Genomic DNA, 12,835 nt, shown 5'->3' on the forward strand with positions numbered 1-12,835 from the left:
ATTTTTAAAAAAATCACTCAAGGACTTGCATATACATATGACATCTAGGTTCTTTACTATAACTTCCTTTACTTTCTAAATATCAGACTTAAGCTTTACTTAGAATTTCTTAATGTATATTCAACTTAAATAGTATCATTTGAAAACTTTCCAAGAAAGCTGCTTTAGAGAACAAAACAACAGATGAAATAAAATAAAATAAAATGATTAAGTGTTAGGGATAAACTATCATATATATTATTTGACTAAAAAACTACAAATTTTCTTTTTGTTTAGCAACAACTGACAACTATTTTTTTAAATAACATAAGGAAATCTCCTTAGTTGTCCTTCTTTTGCTGCTTAACTTTGTAATCAGCCAATGCTGCTTTAATGGCATCCTCAGCCAACATAGAGCAATGCAATTTGACGGGAGGCAAACGCAATTCCTTAGCAATATCGGTATTCTTCAATTTACCCGCCTCATCGATAGTTTTACCCTTAACCCATTCGGTAGCCAATGAACTACTGGCTATAGCTGAACCACAACCAAAAGTTTTGAATTTAGCATCAATAATTTTGCCATTTTCATCGACTTTAATTTGTAGTTTCATGACATCGCCACAGGCGGGGGCACCCACTAAACCGGTACCAACGCTGGCATCTTTTTTATCTAAAGAGCCAACATTACGAGGATTTTCGTAGTGTTCAACCACCTGTAAAAAAAGAGGAACACAAACAAATCACCATCATTAATAAATTATTTAAATAATATTTATTTTTTTATTATTAAGTAGTTGTAGACAAGAATAATATTGTTATCGTGGTCTCGAGCACGCCAGCTGATAAGGAGATTGAGTGCAAAAATAACTAAGCAAAAAATTTATTGAATAGAGCAGTGGCGTAATGTTGAATAATTTTGTGGAGGTGGTTAGTATCAAGAAGGACTATTGTACATTTTTAGTACATTTGATTATCAAATAGAGTTATCTGTGGACCAATAGACCAGTCAATAGACATGTCAACAGACTAATCCATTAAGTAGTCAATAGACTAGTCCATCGACTAGGCAATAGTCTAATTCATCTACTATTCCACTGATTAAACAATAGTCTATAGAAAAGTCCATCCACTAGTCAATAGACTAGACTATCGACTAATTTACAGACAATACTAGACCATCGACTAATCTACAGACTAACTCAGAGATTAGCCAATAGACTAGCCCATAGAGTATTACATCGAATAGTCTATCGACTAGTCAATAGTCTAATTCATCTACTGGTCTATAGAAAAGTCCATCCACTAGTCAATAGACTAGACCATCGACTAATTTACAGACAAGACTAGACTAGACCATCGACAAATCTACAGACTAGCCAAGATATTAGCCCATAGAGTATTATATGGTATAGTCCATATATCTAGATAATAGACAATGCAATAGACTAATCCATAGACTAGCTAATAGTCTAGTTCATTGAACAACATGAAGATGAGGATTTGCTGGGCAGTTAATTATGTAGGGAGTAGCATGAGGGACATTAGGTTTAAGTTTAGGTAAGAAGGGCAGCCACTCAATCAAGCATGAGTGGCTCACATGAGTCCACCTAGTTGCGGTCGCGTTAATGAGGGCCATTAATACATGCTGGTTATTCGTTAGGAACGTCACGGTTTATAGGGGGCAAGTAGTTATTAAGTATGTTGCCCCATATCGACCTCAGTTGTGCCAAAATTACACTTGTTTTTTCGCGGCAGGTTACCTTCAGTGTCAAACAACTATTACTAATTTTAAAGCCACTTTTGCTGGAATTACTTACCAATTGAATTACGTACATATGTATGTGCTTGTATACAATGTTTATCGTCTCAAACTTTTGAATATTTTTCACAAACTATAAAACTGCATAATGTATATTTCGTTCCTTTTTTTATTCGGAAAATATTTTTAATATTTTTTTTTCTTATTTGAGAATATTTTTTATATGTATTACTTTTGATTATGCAGTTTAAACAATTAATTAATTCTTTAATTAGTTCGGTATGAATTTTGTTTTCTTTAGAATCTCTAAAAAGTGTTCAAAAAGTAAAGTAACGAAATCCTGCCAATCTGTCTAGAAATCCATATAGTACATATTCTATAATAGATAATTTATTTCTTAATCAATTAAAATAAATTGCATTAAAAATAGCAATTTCTCTTCTATGATAATATAACAAAATTGTGTTTACATTTTAATCTCGCATTAAAACGAATTGCCACAAAAGTTCATTATTCTCTGCAGACAAAAAGTCTTTAACATAATAGAAGTAAATAGAACAAAACAATTTATAAGCAAATTAACAAAATATTGCGAAATTATTCAACAATCAGCAATGGAAATTTTTATTTTAACAAATACCAACTAAACAAACATTTTGTCAATTTGCCAAATAGAAAATTTCCTTAAAAACAAAAATAAACCCTTAGCCACCACTCTTTCAAACACTACCGGCTATAAAACCTTCACTTTTCTTACACAAAAACATGTGTGTCCACACTATTGAATTTGTTGGAGCAACTCGCTTATACTCGTAATGATACCAAACAGACAGACAAACATTTCGGCAAAGACCTTGAAAATATAAGCTCAAAACTATAATATATAGTTAATTGCGCTGTGTTTTAAGGCTCCATCATCAAACATAACGAGGGGTTTCTCGTTTAAGGAAATAATTAGAATTTTCTACTTACATTTTCATGATAGAAAGCGGCTGGCACACTCTGTACGCGTTTCAATTGATTTTGTAATAAACGTGAGGCTCTGGTTAAGGACATTTTCCAAAGGTTTTGTTTATCTTTTCCAAGTGGTTATTATTTAATAAAAATTGTTGTGAAATTACAAAATTTTCTTCTTCGTTTAGAGAAATTTGTTACGCGCACACAAGGTATTTTTTCTACTTTTATTTTTATTCTGTGCGAACTGTCAGAATTTTCTAATTGCGTTTTGTTAAATTCGCAGTATCAAACAGCTGACTTGTAGAGTTGTATAAAAAAGTAGTATAGTTAAAAAAGTGTCTGGGATAAAAAGTACTGTATAAACAAACTAAATCAAGATTCAAAAACTTAAATTTTTGTTGCTAAACTTTAGTTTATTGGAAAGTAGGTGTATCAGGATCCGTGGTTGGTACTAGAAATCTATAATTCCACTTTTTGTTGATTGTTTTATAGAAACCCAAAGAAATAAAAACAACAACAAGCCGCTAAAATGCATTCATTGTATGAGGAGGGTTGTGAATAACAGTTGAGTAATTGTGTGTAGAGTTGCCAGATAAAAAAATTTAAATAAAGCTGTCAAAGTTTTTTTTTTAATTGGGTTTTTTTTCGCGCTAAAGTTAACAGTAAAAAAGTGATTGTGTTACAAAAAGTAGAAAATGCTTAAAATAGTGAAAATTAAACAGAAAAATTTTTAAAATAGTGCTGTGAATAGTGTTTAAGCTAAGAAATTTAAAATCGTGATTCAACAAAGAAATTGTAAACATAAAAACAAAGAAATTATAAAAATACAATTTACATTGACCAAAAACTTAAGCTTGGAAATAAAGATTCCTTTTTCTTCCAATTACCCACGTATTTAAAAAGAAAATACTGAATGATACCTACATTTGGAAATCTAATCGGAAGTGTCAGCCAAATCTCAAATTAATGTTACAATGGCAAATATATCAGCATGTAGCAGGATGTCATGGAGGTAAGTACAAAGTTGTTAAGTTTTCGGCCATCTTTGTTTTACATTCGAAACGTAGGGAATCCTTTTTTAACTCGAAATTATTGCTATTCCACAAGTAGTTTGGAGCACTGCAGGTAGTTATTTTATAAAGTAAATAAAATAAAGTGAAATTTAGCAATATCTTAAAAACTCCATTAGAATTGCTGAATTCTACAATATGAAGCTGTCGCCATTGTAAGAATTACTTGAAATTGCTTAAATTACCTATGTATAAGTTTCTGACACATTAAACAGGCTAGCTACATATTTCAAGATCTGTTCCGTCCAGTATTTGTCTGTGAAACAAAACTGGAAAAATACATTGAAATGTTAAGTACAGTTACATGTAAGTAGAAATGTATGTTAAAGCCCGGTCGATAAAAAAACGAAAACTTTGACACAGTCCTGTTAAAAACTGATCAACAAGAATTTCCGATATCAGCTAAGAGTGTTTTTAAAGTGGTTCATGGCAGTGTTGTGGATTTGCCTCTCGTGGTACAAAATTGTCATTATTATTTGAACAACTACCACTTAAGACCCTATTTACCAAACAGGTCCAGATTTATGACGGCAGTCTGTGTAGGTAAACGTTTTTTTAGTCACTCCGTTATATTTATTCCTGAGTCTATAGATGATTGTCTTCTTTTGCCACAACAGCAGATGTCTTGCCGCACAAGAAACATTTTGAAGAATTTTGTTTGTCTTTTTATGCAGTATTATAATAAAAATCTGGACTTGGATGTTATCGCCCAGCCAACATCCCACACATACAAATGTGTTTTTTTGTAATAAAATTGATACAACTTCAACCCAACATTATTTTTTGGACTTATTTTACAAAACCTGATCATTCTGGTTTACTTTCGGATTTGGGAATGATAAAATCTGACACAGGTTTTAAAGTTGTTGGCCCGATTTAGCTCCTGTAAGTTTACTCTAAATGTTTTCATTTGTAATATCAAATAAAACGGATAGATAGATAGATAGATAGATAGATAGATAGATAGATAGATAGATAGATAGATAGATAGATAGATAGATAGATAGACAGATAGATAGATAGATAGATAGATAGATAGATAGATAGATAGATAGATAGATAGATAGATAGATAGATAGATAGATAGATAGATAGATAGATAGATAGATAGATAGATAGATAGATAGATAGATAGATAGATAGATAGATAGATAGATAGATAGATAGATAGATAGATAGATAGATAGATAGATAGATAGATAGATAGATAGATAGATAGATAGATAGATAGATAGATAGATAGATAGATAGATAGATAGATAGATAGATAGATAGATAGATAGATAGATAGATAGATAGATAGATAGATAGATAGATAGATAGATAGATAGATAGATAGATAGATAGATAGATAGATAGATAGATAGATAGATAGATAGATAGATAGATAGATAGATAGATAGATAGATAGATAGATAGATAGATAGATAGATAGATAGATAGATAGATAGATAGATAGATAGTAGATAGATAGATAGATAGATAGATAGATAGATAGATAGATAGATAGATAGATAGATAGATAGATAGATAGATAGATAGATAGATAGATAGATAGATAGATAGATAGATAGATAGATAGATAGATAGATAGATAGATAGATAGATAGATAGATAGATAGATAGATAGATAGATAGATAGATAGATAGATAGATAGATAGATAGATAGATAGATAGATAGATAGATAGATAGATAGATAGATAGATAGATAGATAGATAGATAGATAGATAGATAGATAGATAGATAGATAGATAGATAGATAGATAGATAGATAGATAGATAGATAGATAGATAGATAGATAGATAGATAGATAGATAGATAGATAGATAGATAGATAGATAGATAGATAGATAGATAGATAGATAGATAGATAGATAGATAGATAGATAGATAGATAGATAGATAGATAGATAGATAGATAGATAGATAGATAGATAGATAGATAGATAGATAGATAGATAGATAGATAGATAGATAGATAGATAGATAGATAGATAGATAGATAGATAGATAGATAGATAAATAAATAGATAGATTTTTACAAAAATATTTAGCTTCATCGATTTTATTTATATATGATACTAATATTCAAATGAATTATTCTTCTTTCGAAATATTTATTGTATTAAAACCCTGGGCAATTTATAAGCACTCAAAGTGAATTGCAAACGATAGACACCCGTTGGCAAGGGTAGCGTTACCATTTCCGATGTTATACCAAATTTATTTACTATAATGTGAGACTTGAAAAAATAAGAAAAAAATTAATTTTTCTTTAATTATAACAAAATTATAATTAAATCATCAATTATTTACCATATTTAGAGGACATGTTGTATTCATATTACTAAAGGGACGCACTTGATCGAATACATATTTCTCAAAGGACATGGGGTAATTAGAATTTTTCATTAATTTGCAAAAATTAAAATTTATATCGTACAGAAACGGTTGAAAGCCACCGCTATTGCTTTTTTGGAATAATTGTAAGCGTATCTGGAAAGATAAATTAGAATTTTCTTAAAACAATTTTGTACATTTTTTTGTAATTTTGTACATTTTTTTGTATTTTAAGTTTTACTAAAAATTTTGTGCTGAAAATATTTATAACCATAAAATTTAAAAATGTTTTAAATCGTATACAAAATGTACAACATATTATCAACTAATTATTACTTTTAAACAAGATTTTTATGTCGATAAATATCGTCAAATAAAATGCATTTTTATTGAATTTTGTTAAAAATAACGAAATGTGCAATAGAGCAGAAAATTTCTATTAATTTTAAGAATTATTAAAAATCTAATTGTTGTTGACAGTGTTTTTAGGAGAAACAATTATAAACGTATTATGAGCATTTAAAAATTATTAATATTGTTTAGGTATAAATTAATGGATTTGTAAAAATGTTTTTTTTCCAATTTCCAAATGCTTTCGTTTTACATTTTCTAAAGAAGACCGAAATAACATCAATTTTGATTGGTATGAATACTCACCATCACATTCGTTATGGGTACTTTATAGAGGGCCAATTTAAAAAACATTTCCGCATAATTTCTCCTCACCGCCTTCAAACGACAATCCTCGACATGACAAAAATCTTTGGCATTTATTAAATCTTCACACTTAAAATTCGACCATTTTAATACTGCAGATGAATCCTATTTATTTTGTAAAATTAAAACAAATTTACTACTTTCTTTTAATTTAAAAAATTAATTTAAATTTACCGTAATTTTATGAAAATTTACAAAACACAAAAGCAAGAAAAACTTAATTGTTTGGGACATTTTATACAACTGTTGGAGAAATGTTTTCAATAATAGATTTAAATATAAAATATCAAATATTTATTAATATTAATTGTAATTAATATTTAATTAATTTAACAAATTGTAATTAAAAAAAATTATGTATACATGAACTCTGTATTAAATATAGGGGTTTCAATGCTCGTGCTTTCTTTTTTTAACTTTTATAAAACTTTGATGCGCAAATAATTTGGATAATTTTGAAACTTATGTATAATATTGGTATTGTAAAAGGCATAACCAGGTGGTAATACTCCTCCCCTAAAAGAAAAATGAAAACAAAAATATTGTAATTATTGTAAACTAGTTCTAGATGAGTTGCAAATATAATTACTTCATAATCTTGAACTTGAAGCAAGTTTTGTCATAATTTGCAATCATAACAATATCAAACAAAAATCGTTAAAAAAGAACTAGTTCTAGAACAGGTTCTATGAATCTGTATTAATTCTTTCAAACTTCTCTAGAACTAGTTCCGCTGATAATTTCAAATAAAGAACATGAACCTATAAAGTTTCCCGATAATTAGTTCCGGTTGATAGTTTCAAACAAAAATATTGGATTAGATAACTAGTTCTAGAAAGGTTCTATAGATTGAATGTCGACTATATAATTCTTCCCTAGAACTAGTTCCAATTAACAATTTCAAACGAAAGGGAACTAATACAATTCTCGATTCTTATGAAATCAATTAACAATTTTGAACTAGTTCCGGTTAACAATATAAAACAGTAGTAGTAGCGAATATCCACTTTATAAAGCTAGTTCCGATTACAGCTACACACACAAATCCACTGGTCTCCATGTCAAACTTCAACGATTACTAGGTCAATACAAGCTTTCTCAAATGAGTTGCGGAAGTAATACAATTTTTTCTCGATTTGTTTAAAGATTTAACAACTTACCTTTCCGGCATTTTATTCCTTTCCTCAAGTATAGTTGTAGCGCTCAATAACAGACAAACGCAACCGCAACCATAAAAAGGATTCTCACCACTTATTTCAATATTTAGTTGGCGATCAACTATAGAATAATCATTTATATGCAATTTTGGACACAGTGCCGCACTGGACCAACCTTTGGATTGTAATTTTATTTTATACGAAGACATTTCTAAAAGATAATAGTTTGGTCCTTTGGCGGAAAACAAGCCAATTGAAAATATTTTGGGATAATTTTGCATTATTTTACGCATTTTATTGAATTGTGCCAGAAGGGATGTAATAAGGCACCAAATAATGAAGAGAAGCGCCCAGAAGTAGGAACTGAAATAAGATAAAATGGATAGATAGATAGATAGATAGATAGATAGATAGATAGATAGATAGATAGATAGATAGATAGATAGATAGATAGATAGATAGATAGATAGATAGATAGATAGATAGATAGATAGATAGATAGATAGATAGATAGATAGATAGATAGATAGATAGATAGATAGATAGATAGATAGATAGATAGATAGATAGATAGATAGATAGATAGATAGATAGATAGATAGATAGATAGATAGATATATATATATATAGATAGATAGATAGATAGATAGATAGATAGATAGATAGATAGATAGATAGATAGATAGATAGATAGATAGATAGATAGATAGATAGATAGATAGATAGATAGATAGATAGATAGATAGATAGATAGATAGATAGATAGATAGATAGATAGATAGATAGATAGATATATAGATAGATATATAGATAGATAGATAGATAGATAGATAGATAGATAGATAGATAGATAGATAGATAGATAGATAGATAGATAGATAGATAGATAGATAGATAGATAGATAGATAGATAGATAGATAGATAGATAGATAGATAGATAGATAGATAGATAGATAGATAGATAGATAGATAGATAGATAGATAGATAGATAGATAGATAGATAGATAGATAGATAGATAGATAGATAGATAGATAGATAGATAGATAGATAGATAGATAGATAGATAGATAGATAGATAGATAGATAGATAGATAGATAGATAGATAGATAGATAGATAGATAGATAGATAGATAGATAGATAGATAGATAGATAGATAGATAGATAGATATATAGATAGATAGATAGATAGATAGATAGATAGATAGATAGATAGATAGATAGATAGATAGATAGATAGATAGATAGTAGATAGATAGATAGATAGATAGATAGACAATGTTTACTTACGGAAATTCTATATATTTACAAAACTGTATAGGTCTCTTTTTATTTCGTGCAAACCATAAATATTGCGACCTTTCTATAGATTGCTGATCTATAAAGGAAAGTTTACCATAACACCCGCTTCATGATAGCTTGAGCGTTGAGAAAGTTCTCTAAAGAAAAAAAACTAATTCAAAGAAATAGTTTAAAATTTATATCATCATACTCTATGTGAAGTCTAGGCCATAAATTAGGCATCATTTCTGCCATAATTCATCTCTTAACAATGATAATTCTGGAAATTTGACACAGGACCATAACAAACTTAGCCAAGCTGTAGCGGTCCATATCGGATGGAGAGGAAAATAAAAATAATAACCAAAATTATAACGCACAAAGCATCCACACTATTTACAGTACCTTAGAAATAAGATTAAAAAATAAATTTCCTATATATAAATTTGCACTGAAAATCTTACCCTTAAAATGTTGCCTCACATAATTTAAAGCCAATTCTAAGGGAAAACTATGGAAACCACAGGCTGAAATGACAAAGACCTCATGTTCTAAAGCTTTTTCATGATACTTAAGTTCCATTAATTCATTAAAATAAGGATCATTGCACATATCCACATAATGGGTACGTTGCATGATGCAACTGGTTAAAATATTTTCCGCTAATAATTGATAAGGTCCACAACAATTTACTAGAACCTATAATAATTCTTAATTAAATAATTATATTTTGTTTGTAATGATCACTTACATTACATTTGGCTGCTAATAGTTCCAGTTTCTCCAAATCATGGGCATTTGCTAGTAATATTGGTATATTTGTTAGATTCTTGCCAGTTTTATCTGAAATTTCTTTTAATACCATTTGTAATTTATGCTGAAATGTTTCTTTGAAATATTATCTTGTTATTTTTGAAACGTATTTCTTATAGTACCTCTGATCTTCCTGCTATGGCCCAGTTATAGTCTTTCAATACCTCCAATGCCTGTAAGACAGCACATTTTCCTACAAAACCGCTGGCCCCATATATTATTACATCGAATTTTTTGGAATTCATTTAAAATATTAAATTTAAAACAGTCTTGAAAATATGTATTGGAAATACAATTTCCTGAGAAAATTTCTAGTAAGAAAATTTAACTTCTAAACATGTTTTTTAAAAATATAATAACAAAAATTACAAATACGATTCTGTTAAGATGTTTTAGTATCAAAAATGTTCTATCACAATTGTTTAGCACTAACCAATGTTCTATCAAAGTGTTAAATACTACAATTTTGAAATATTGTTTACTACAAAAAAAAAGTTTCTTGTTTAATAATCGATAATTTTAAATTTCCCATAAGAAATTTTTCGATAACTTAAGTTTTTTTATTTTAATTTTCTTAAATTTTCTACGGATTATTAAATTCCTATTGAATAATTTTACCAAAATCAAATTTTAATAAAAACTTTATATGGGAAGAATTTTATTGCAAAATTATCTTTAAATATTGTGGTAAATAAATATTATTGTTAAATTCTATAGGTAATGTGCAGCGTGGCAACACTTCACCATTTATTTTTCTTTATACAGTAGTTTTTACCGGTTGTTGTGTTACAAATACAAATTGTTGTTTTTTCCCCTGTTTTCGTTGTGACAGCTAACGAACAGCTGATAGCAAACAAATAAAAACAACAACAGAAATCATAAAAAATACAACAAATATCTACATATTTGCGAAAAAAATAGACACGTAAGATAACATAGAAAAAACTACTTAAATATACGCATATTTTAATAATAAAACATTAAGTTAATTTCACAAAACTATCAAAGAAAGACGTCATAAACTTAATATAAACATGAAATATCTAGTGATACTACTGATAATTTGTTGCCTTTTGCCTCAGGGATGGGCAAAGGAAAGTAAAGAAAACAAAACATTTGTGGCTACAAAAGAATGGCAAGAAATACCGGAGGGTAAGTTGATGAAATGCAAAAGCAATTGAGAGAGACATTTGAGTTTATGTTTCTCTAACAGGTCAAGGTGTACCGGCCCGGCTTGCATATTAGAATAAATTTGGAAACTGGCAAAAAAGAAGCGAAAATTCTAGAAGAAAATGATGACTCAGCGGATGACCGGAAGCAACAGCACCAGCAAATGGATTAAAAATGCTGCTCTTTCAGTGGTAGCAGAAAGTTCTGGCGAGGAGGATGATAAGAAGAGCACAAAAAAACAAAAAAGTGAAACATTTAGATGAAGCTTTACAAAGGATAGGTATTGATTATACACCCAAGGAAAAGGTGGAAAATATTATACGTGAATATAGATCTTATGAGGAGTTAAAGAAAAGCTTTTGAAGGCATGCGTAAATCCTTTAAAACAGATGCTGAGGTTATAACACAACTAATAGAGGAATTTCAAACTTCTACCACCTCTACAGCAACAGATAGCAAGGAGGTCAAGGCACGTGTCAAGACTCAAATGCAAATATTGGAAAGTTTTAATTATTTAATGTCACAATTTGATAATGCTTTGGTGTTGTGGACAAAGGTGGTTTGGATCATGTTTTACTACCGATATTGGTGAATAGCACCAACCTCAGCGCTTAAGGTAGAGAGCATGCGGGTTTTAGGTGCCATGTCACAGAATAATCCTCGTGTGCAAATTAAGGTTTATGAGCGTAATGTGGGTTCACATCTAGCCCAAATAATAATGACTTCTACAAATACGGAAGAACTTTCAGCGGCCCTATATGCCTTTAGCGCTTTGCTGCTTAAATTTCCTTTGGCTCAGCAAAGAATACTCTCTACATCGGGCACACAAGCCTTAATGTCCGTACTTAATCGAGACTGTGAGCTTAAAATCAAAGTGAAAGCTGTGGTTATAATTGGCGATCTACTCAATGAGCGTCAATTGGCACTTTCTGAATTATACCGATGATCCTTTAGCAGCGGCCCAATATGCTGAGATCAAATTATCAGTTTGGCTAATCGATCAAAACTTTTGTGAAGTTTTGTTAAATTTACTGAGTGAAAGTGGTATTAGGTTCCTTGAGGCACCCGATTTGTTAGAATATGTTGTTAATTCTCTAAATGTCAAAGACCATTTATGTAATGTCATATGGAGTCAAGATTCTCGTATAATGCAGATTTTTATAGCTCTTAAGAGAGATTAATACATTCTAAAGATGAGTACCACTTGGAAGTAGCTCAGTTGCTTGCTCAGCTTTTGGATAAATTATATGGGGATGAATACAAAATTCATGATGAGCTGTAAGTTTTCTTCTCTCCTTACTCTCGTATACTCATAAGGTAGCTGTAGTTTTATGAATATTTTTTTTTTTTACAAAATTAATTGTTAAAATATTAAAGTCTGTTCTTTTTTAAATATAGATGATATTCTGTGGACTGTAGTAGTTTATTTAAGATTTAAGTTTAAATTATTTCGCTATTAAATAAAATGTCTATTATAAAGCAATTAAAACAATATTGTTTTTCTTAATAGAACGTATAAAGACGTAAAAATTAACTTATTTTATACAACCTAAAGTTTTAATGAGATGTTTGTTGTTCTACAG

At 29.3% G+C, this 12,835-nt stretch overlaps 4 protein-coding genes and 1 pseudogene across 4 annotated transcripts in view; 1 reads left to right on the forward strand and 4 right to left on the reverse strand.

Annotated features, from left to right (window-relative positions):
- The window catches only part of LOC119614897 (iron-sulfur cluster assembly scaffold protein IscU), a 3,051-nt gene extending 93 nt beyond the window's left edge, over positions 1-2,958 (reverse strand). Inside the window, exons 1-2 of the mRNA XM_037970992.1 lie at positions 2,714-2,958; positions 1-695 (exon numbers count right to left, since the gene is read on the reverse strand). The exon at positions 1-695 is cut by the window's left edge and continues 93 nt beyond it. Of these exons, the coding sequence (XP_037826920.1) occupies positions 321-695; positions 2,714-2,797 (459 nt within the window). The 5' untranslated portion in view covers positions 2,798-2,958 and the 3' untranslated portion in view covers positions 1-320. The remainder of the gene's footprint in view (positions 696-2,713) is intronic.
- A 2,931-nt stretch (positions 2,959-5,889) lies between these two features.
- On the reverse strand, positions 5,890-7,063 carry LOC119614900. Its single transcript, XM_037970994.1, has 4 exons — positions 7,025-7,063; positions 6,770-6,934; positions 6,089-6,268; positions 5,890-6,015 (listed from the first exon to the last, which is right to left on the reverse strand). Exons 1-4 carry the CDS (start codon positions 7,061-7,063, stop codon positions 5,890-5,892), a joined length of 510 nt encoding a protein of 169 aa, XP_037826922.1.
- A 149-nt stretch (positions 7,064-7,212) lies between these two features.
- On the reverse strand, positions 7,213-9,604 carry LOC119614899 (saccharopine dehydrogenase-like oxidoreductase). The gene is made up of 4 exons (XM_037970993.1): positions 9,481-9,604; positions 9,279-9,441; positions 7,990-8,349; positions 7,213-7,345 (listed from the first exon to the last, which is right to left on the reverse strand). The coding sequence occupies exons 3-4, from the start codon at positions 8,277-8,279 to the stop codon at positions 7,249-7,251; spliced, it is 387 nt and encodes a 128-aa protein (XP_037826921.1). The 5' UTR covers positions 8,280-8,349; positions 9,279-9,441; positions 9,481-9,604; the 3' UTR covers positions 7,213-7,248.
- On the reverse strand, positions 9,580-10,352 carry LOC119614901 (lipid droplet localized protein-like). The gene is made up of 4 exons (XM_037970995.1): positions 10,205-10,352; positions 10,021-10,146; positions 9,734-9,968; positions 9,580-9,674 (listed from the first exon to the last, which is right to left on the reverse strand). Exons 1-4 carry the CDS (start codon positions 10,325-10,327, stop codon positions 9,580-9,582), a joined length of 579 nt encoding a protein of 192 aa, XP_037826923.1. The 5' UTR covers positions 10,328-10,352.
- A 669-nt stretch (positions 10,353-11,021) lies between these two features.
- Positions 11,022-12,600, forward strand: LOC119614902 (annotated as a pseudogene).
- The last annotated feature ends 235 nt before the right edge of the window (positions 12,601-12,835 follow it).

The sequence above is a fragment of the Lucilia sericata genome, unplaced genomic scaffold (assembly GCF_015586225.1).
Source record: "Lucilia sericata isolate MDLA Ls3-8-SP2 unplaced genomic scaffold, ASM1558622v1 Contig003615F_arrow, whole genome shotgun sequence".
NCBI classification, from domain to species: Eukaryota; Metazoa; Arthropoda; class Insecta; order Diptera; family Calliphoridae; genus Lucilia; species Lucilia sericata.

Excerpts from the sequence above, each read along its gene's own strand:
- LOC119614900 (XM_037970994.1), bottom strand. The coding sequence starts at position 7,063 with ATGTCCCAAACAATTAAGTTTTTCTTGCTTTTGTGTTTT. Across the intron at positions 6,935-7,024 it reads TTTTCTTGCTTTTGTGTTTT|GATTCATCTGCAGTATTAAA; the intron begins GTAAATTTTCAT and ends CAAAATAAATAG. Across the intron at positions 6,269-6,769 it reads TACCCATAACGAATGTGATG|ATACGCTTACAATTATTCCA; the intron begins GTGAGTATTCAT and ends TTATCTTTCCAG.
- LOC119614901 (XM_037970995.1), bottom strand. The coding sequence starts at position 10,327 with ATGAATTCCAAAAAATTCGATGTAATAATATATGGGGCCAGCGGTTTT. Across the intron at positions 9,969-10,020 it reads TATTAGCAGCCAAATGTAAT|GTTCTAGTAAATTGTTGTGG; the intron begins GTAAGTGATCAT and ends GAATTATTATAG. Across the intron at positions 9,675-9,733 it reads TGTGAGGCAACATTTTAAGG|GTACTGTAAATAGTGTGGAT; the intron begins GTAAGATTTTCA and ends CTTATTTCTAAG.
- LOC119614899 (XM_037970993.1), bottom strand. The coding sequence starts at position 8,279 with ATGCGTAAAATAATGCAAAATTATCCCAAAATATTTTCAATTGGCTTG. Across the intron at positions 7,346-7,989 it reads AGGAATAAAATGCCGGAAAG|GGGAGGAGTATTACCACCTG; the intron begins GTAAGTTGTTAA and ends TTTTTCTTTTAG.